General features: G+C 43.1%; 1 protein-coding gene across 1 annotated transcript; it reads right to left on the bottom strand.

Moving 5' to 3' along the window:
• Window positions 1-303: 303 nt before the first annotated feature.
• On the bottom strand, window positions 304-3,367 carry LOC148025712 (uncharacterized). The gene is made up of 4 exons (XM_087692931.1): window positions 2,717-3,367; window positions 1,510-1,606; window positions 1,368-1,427; window positions 304-824 (listed from the first exon to the last, which is right to left on the bottom strand). The coding sequence occupies exons 1-4, from the start codon at window positions 3,145-3,147 to the stop codon at window positions 744-746; spliced, it is 669 nt and encodes a 222-aa protein (XP_087549057.1). The 5' UTR covers window positions 3,148-3,367; the 3' UTR covers window positions 304-743.
• Window positions 3,368-7,094: the final 3,727 nt, after the last annotated feature.

Below are 7,094 nucleotides of genomic sequence, written 5' to 3'. Positions count from 1 at the left end.
ATCCTTAGATCTTAAGGAAAGAAGAGCTATGGATTTGTTAGTTAAAGATGTTAGGGAGCGCCAGTAGCTAGCAGTTTTGGGCATAGCCGCCAGTAGAGTCTTTAAAATGCTGTTATAAATACAGTTATTGAAAGAATTCATTACATGGACTTGTGCATCAGCTTGAAAATGCGGCTACCTTCAAGCATTCTGGTATTATTTGTAGTGTAGGTGCTCCTTTTGTTAAGGACAGTGATTAAACTAATCAATAACATTTATGAGTTGAAAATGATGCATTGTCTTTAGTACATATCAAGGCTCGTATTGTTTTCTAATCACTGATTAAACTTATCAGTAGCTATTAAGCTTATGAAGTGAATACAGATTTCCAAAAGGAAAAGTCTGGACCACCTTTACAAATCCAAGTGCCATCTTGGCTGGGAGTATACATAACATTGGGTGTAGTGTCAAAATCCCAACCTCCCTTCAGCTTATACTAAAATTAGATAGATACATATAGATATGCTACAGCTGCCTTGAGTTCAAGACTGTCACAAGCCAAAAAAGGGGCAGTCAAACGAAAATACTCTTAAGGATCAAAGTGAATTAGCATGCGCATGCACAAACTGTTGCGCAGCTTGATTACAGTCCACAGAGTAGCAAAAGTGGACATACAGACATTGTATATGTCCCATCACCAAAAGGTGAATGCCAATGCCTCCTGAAATGGGACCAAACTGACAGCTGAATAATGCATAGCTCCATCACTTGATTTTAGCAATAACTTCTTCAATAGTTTGGTCAAAATCCAAACTCTTCAACTTCTTGAAAGGCCTAGGCATTCCCTGATTCACGAAGGTCACAACACAAGCACTCATTAGTCAAAGGGCATGCACCAAGCGAGAACTTCTGAACTAAAAGCTAGGCTCATAAGACTGCATAGTGAGAGCATGGTCCCTTTCTAGTATTGGTAAGAGTATGTAAGGATAAGGTAACTAAACATCCAAAGCTTCTTGCATCATTTTTTACATCATTACACATGAACAATATACCATTGCACAGACTTGAATTAGAAGACATACTCCTGCAAGCTGACTTTCGCTAAACCTCCTGTCAGCAAGGGGCTTGGCAGCATGGCCACAGGCAATCCAGAAGCACTATTACACTTTCAACTAGCAAAAGACTAGTCACTAGGCATGCCAAAATGTTTCCCAGTTGGAAGCATTCAGAGGTAATGCAGGAAACCTCTGTGAATGCAGCTCAAAGTATCAAGATTTTGAGAACTCGATGCATGGAAAGCAGAAAGTAGGAACCCTAGGAACATTAGAAACATCATGCAACCCAGCCTAATCATTTCAAAGTTGAAAAGGGCAAAAGTATGTGCTTACCAGAAGAGAAAGATATATATTCCCCTTTTGATCACGAATCTCAAAACAACCTTTTCTTGGCTGGCCATGACAAGAAAACAGAGGCTGTAAGCAAAAATGTTATGCAAATAAAGCAAGAATCGTTTGGCTGTAAGAGCCTTACCTTTTCAGGATTCACTTGCACCTCCAGACCAGGAAAAGATTTATTAAACCGAGTCTGAGCCTTGGCAGCCCTGGTCTTAAAGCAGTTGCATTCTTTACTGCAGCTCACAGCCGATCAAAGGCAACAAAAGAAAGGAAATAAGAGCAGAGTTCCAGCTTAGAGAAGTGAGACCTAGTGAACAAATGAAATGGGTACATACACCCATCCTACAGCATCAGCAAGGCTACAGACCACAGAGAAAAATCAAATACAATGAAATGGGTACATACACCCATCCTACAGCATCAGCAAGGCTACAGAGCACAGAGAAAAATCAAATACACACCGCAAAGCAGCATCATACATCCGACTTTGTTGACATATGAAGAAGCATACAAGGCACAGAACTAGACAGCACACGTTTCACAGTAAAGATGCAGAGGCTCCATTGTGTTAACTGCAAAGAAGAACCATGCGTGAGGCTTCATTGAAGCGTGAGATAGCAAACAGAGGTCATAAACCGTGTTCTCCCTATGAATACAGGCCTTATCAGAGCGTGAGCAAGCACACAAAAGCACATAGACCACAGGTTTCCACTGTAAATAAAGAACCAAACAGGAGCCTTCATTGACGCATGATCAAGCACACTGCACAATTCTAGAAAATAACATATGTTTCCATTCTCAAGTACAAGAATTACAAAGATTCGATGAAGCGAGAGCAGGAATTTAAACATAAGACGTGAGTGCACTGCAGAGAAAAACACGCGTGCGTCATTGAGCCGCAGGTAAGCATATAGAGCACATAACACGCATGTACTCGATGTGCAAAACAGCCGTGCAAGGGGCTTCACTGAAGCATACGAACAAGCGTAGAACGCACCCACATGTGTTCGACGTCTTACACCGAAATACGAGATATAAAGCACCGACGCATGCTCACTTTTAGAAGAGCACCCTTCATGAGGCTTGAAAACACGACCAAGCATGCAAAACACATAGTAGACACATGCATTCACTGTTTTAAAAAACGCAACATGCACGAAGCTTCATTGAGGTCAGAGCAGGCCTGAGAAGCACACTCAAACGTGTGTTCACTGTGAACGAGGGACGTGCATGAAGCTTCGTTGAAGCGTGACCAAGCATACAAAGAAAATAGCAACACATAAGCTGGCTGTAAGGAAGGGCCATAAACAAGATGCTTCAATTGAGCACAGAGAGAGAGATACCTGGCCTCGATGATAATCACGTTGGCAGGCCCATCAGAGGCAGCCTTCTCCGCATCATTGCCCCCATCTGCTTCTTCTTCTTCTTCGTCCTCCTCATCTTTCTCTTCAACAGCGGGAAGCTTCTTCTTGGCAGCAGCCTTCTTCGCAGCAACAGGAGCCTTGGCTTTGCGGCCCTTCTTGGCACCCTTGGACTTAGCGGCGGGTGACTTGGCTTCGGCCTTGGCCTTCTTAGGGCTAGGCTCTGCTTCTTCTTCTTCATCATCGTCTTTATTATCTATTGAACCATTGAGAGGGTTCTCACCTTCGTCGGAGAGCGGGGCTTCTTGAGCAGGGACGTCCTCAGAGACGGCAGTCTCCTCGTCCTTTGGAGGGGGGGCGGGAGCAAGAGGGGCCTTCTTGGGGCGACCGGCACCCTTCCGCTTAGGCGCCATAGTTGAATGGAACTCAAACACACACGCACGCACGCACACACGCGCACACACACACAGAGACGGACAGATGGGGAAAGAAGCGCCAGAGCGAGCTAAAAGGAACGGGGAAGAAATAACAACAGTGAAAGCGCGGGAAGGGGTTTAGGCGTTCCGGGTAGCACAGAGGGAGAGAGGGGAAGAGAGAGAGAGTGTGTGTGTTGAGTGAACGTGTGTGTGTGTGTGTTTTGATAGCGAGTGGGGGAATAATGAGCATCATTAGTGTGGCTGATCCCCCATTGTTTATCATCGAAGCACAAGCAGAATGAACAGTGTACTCTAGTGTTCACACTAGTAGTTGGAACTTTTGGGCATCGAACAACAAATATAAAAAACCTTTAACTTAAAATTTTGCAAGGATCTTCTCACCAAATTATACATACTAGTGTTCTTTGCGTGCAAAAAGCACTATGTCGCTTCGCGACAAAACTTCTGTCGCCAAGCGGGGTACAGGGGAAGTGAAGCTATCGTGCAATGCTTCACTTGCCTGTCGTACTATGGGTAATGTTATCACAAACACATCACATGCTTTACTCTCCTCTACTCAACCCCTCTCTCTCTCACCCCTATGTATCCACACTCACTCAATCACTCTCTCCCTCCCTCTCTCTCTCTCTTGCACACATGTATAAAAGGCCAGATATGCATTTGCATCCAGGAGTACATAGACTCATATATACATGCAATGACCATGCACCAAACTTGTAAACTTGCTCTGCACAACAATTAGAAGTAGCTCTAGATGATCCTTGGATGCTACAATGAGAAATAACATTGCTACAATGAAACAAACCACAAATGAAATATATATGAACCACTCCAAAAAGTTTAAGTCTGTTCAAGCATTACATGCAAACTCTCAGTATTAATAACCTACACAGGTGAAGCAAAGCGTGAAACCAAACTTTGTTCTAGAGACTGCGCCAATAACCTTGCACCACAAATTTGAGTATCAACAAACCACAAAGTGTCACTCCTTGATTATGCATGTGCATCTACATCCAAATGTTACAAAATTTTAGAAACTTCCCATGGGGTCTGACCAAAAGAAAGCTTTCTTTTCTTTGAGAAATAGCTGGGAAATTTTTTACTCTCCAATATAGCATGGCTAGGCGAAGCAAGCCCCATCGCCACTCTTCATCTTATTGATGGTACAGGGGACATGATAGTCTTTGCTCTCTTTCTTGCATCTAAAATTTTAGAAGCCCACAACGTAAATGTAAGCACATCTAACAACCAGTAAAGACTACTTAACATTAAAACAATAATACCTAGCCTAACATCTACAAACCACTCACTAGGCATTGTCATAGCTTGATGCAGCGTCACAAAACAATCGAGCTCTTTAGATTCATACATCGCCCACCCTCTTAGTACTCTATCAATGTGAGATCGTCAAAACCTCTTATCCTATTCAGCTTTACCCATATGCACTCGAAAACACCGAGTATATCCACAATGTATTCCTCCCTCCCCTGGTCTATGCCTCTCCTTTGTTTGCAACCCCTCTCCCACACAATCTTTACATCTCTCCTTGTCTTTTCACACACACACACACGCGCGCACACACACGCACGCACACACACACACACACACACACACACTCTCTCTCTCTCTCTCTCTCTCTCTCTCTCTCTCTCTCTCTCTCTCTCTCTCTCTCGTGTACACATGCATAAAATGATAGACATGCCTTTGCATCTAGGTGTATAGAGACTCACATATGTATGCAATGCCTTTTATGCACCAAACTTGTAAACTTTACTCCATACGTACTTTGCATGATATCTAGAAGTAGCTTTATACGATCCTTGGATGTTACAATTGGAAATAACAATACATCAAACCATAAACAAAAGATATACGAAATGCATATTTTGTATTCTTGAGTGCAAGAATCCATATGCTTGCTTACTATATTCTCTCTATCCCAAATCTCTCTCACTATTTTTTGCCTCTTCCTCCCTCTCCCTACCCATCTTCACCCCCCTCCATTTGTGACTCTTCTCTCGTATATTTGTTACCCATCTCTCTTTCTCACATCTGTCATCCTCATTTCCTCCCTCCTCCCTTGTTATCTTTCTTCTCCCTCCGCAACCTTGTAATGAAGGAGACCTAGGAGAGAGAATGAGAGAAGGAAGAGACTGTAGAGAGGAGAGAGAAAGGGGAAGAAGATGAGAGAAGAGAGAGAAAGACTAGCAGAAGAGAGAGAAAGATGGGAAAAGAGAGAGAAAGAGAAGAGAAGCCATGAAAGCTAGAAGGAAGGGTAAAAGAGACTCAATTATTGATAAACCGATGCCCTAATTGGGTCTCTGAACACCTTATATACCCCGTTAGTATAACTGGATATTCCCATGCTGACCTGTGTCCTACCTGTCTATCCCCACTCTTTTAAATTCCATCCCAGTCTCCAAGGTTTTTGCCCTTAAAAACAAAAAGAGGACTAATGGCTCACAGCAGAAGGGAGGTTGTAGAGTACTACTCTATTGAACATTACAAAGGAGCATATAGATATGGCGAAGTACAATCTCATGTGGAATTGGGGCGTACAAATGTGTATATGATGTATATGACATGTGCAAGTTGATAGCGTATGAGTTTGGCCACCAATTCTCGACAGTTAGGGGCGAACAAACAGTGGACAACACACTATCCAGAACAGGCTTGCTGGAGAAAACTGGTCATAACGTCGTATGGGCAGCTTTGATTGAGGCGTGGGACATGTCAAAACAAAGCTCATGAAGCGTACTTTCAGCCGTATAGGTGGCACTTGACTGTCATTAATGTAGGGTAAAAATTGTTTTAAAATAGTGTGATATCTGCAGTTGTCTGCAATGCAAACTAGGGCAAACTTAGCTATTCCTCAATCAAATTTGCACCCTTGAAGTAAGGGGAGGGCTGCATTGGTGAAATGCTAATCGAGATAGGGCTTTTCTGAACCCATTCCTTCCCTAGGATAGATAACCTACATGAGAACCATCAAGAGCATAAGGGTCATCCATAGAAGCATAGGTCACCATACCACTAGGGTCAAAAGAATAATTGTGATCCAATGCATCCGATGTATCATAGAAGTAATTCATGGTGTCATCTTCAATCACTAATGGTGGCACAAGATCCTTACTAACCCATACGGTAGCATGCATTGACTTGTCCATATACTCATTGGGAACCACTGTGCCATGTCGAATTGGACCAGATGAGGCAGCAATCACTACTGCATTCACTACATCAACCCCTAGGCATTTTAGGTCCATGAGTCCCACATGCGTGGCTACTACTGGGCATTCAAATTTAAGGGCCTTGGGCTAATGGGGCACCTGCTCATGAAGCTGCAATGAGATGCTCTCATCATGGCATCGTTCATGAGAAGCATCATGTTGCTCACAAGGAGGGACATGTTGCTCATAGTAGTGATCAAGTGGCTAATGATATCGATCACTCTGTTGCTGATAATGTTGTTGCTCCCCATGTACATGGTCATATACATTTGCATGATGTTGCCCATATACATAAGGCTGTCTAGATGGTTGTCCATGTATGTGACTAGAATGTAGCTCATAAGAACATACATAGTCATCAGATGCATGTTGCTGCTCAAAATATGCACAATCATCATATACACGCTGACCATAAGTAAGCACATGATGCTGCCTTTGCACATCCAAACCATGCCAGTGGTCAAGGTGCCCATAATGTCCATGAGAATGCCCATGCTATTGCTCATAATCATGCTGATCCATCCTTTTAATTGTAGCCATTTAAGCAACTTGAGTTGTAAGGGCTGCAAGTTTGTCATTGATTGCCATGGTTTGCATGTTGGTGACTGAGATGGTTGAGATCACTTGATCCAACTTAGACATGAATTGACTGTGTTGCTCAATCAATTGGTTGTGGCTCGCAGCTTAGAGAGC

The sequence above is a fragment of the Lygodium microphyllum genome, chromosome 14 (genome assembly GCF_053477565.2).
Source record: "Lygodium microphyllum isolate KBCC chromosome 14, Lygodium_microphyllum_v1.1.10, whole genome shotgun sequence".
In the NCBI taxonomy this organism is placed as follows: domain Eukaryota; kingdom Viridiplantae; phylum Streptophyta; class Polypodiopsida; order Schizaeales; family Lygodiaceae; genus Lygodium; species Lygodium microphyllum.
This window is presented reverse-complemented; position numbering and strand designations above follow the sequence as displayed.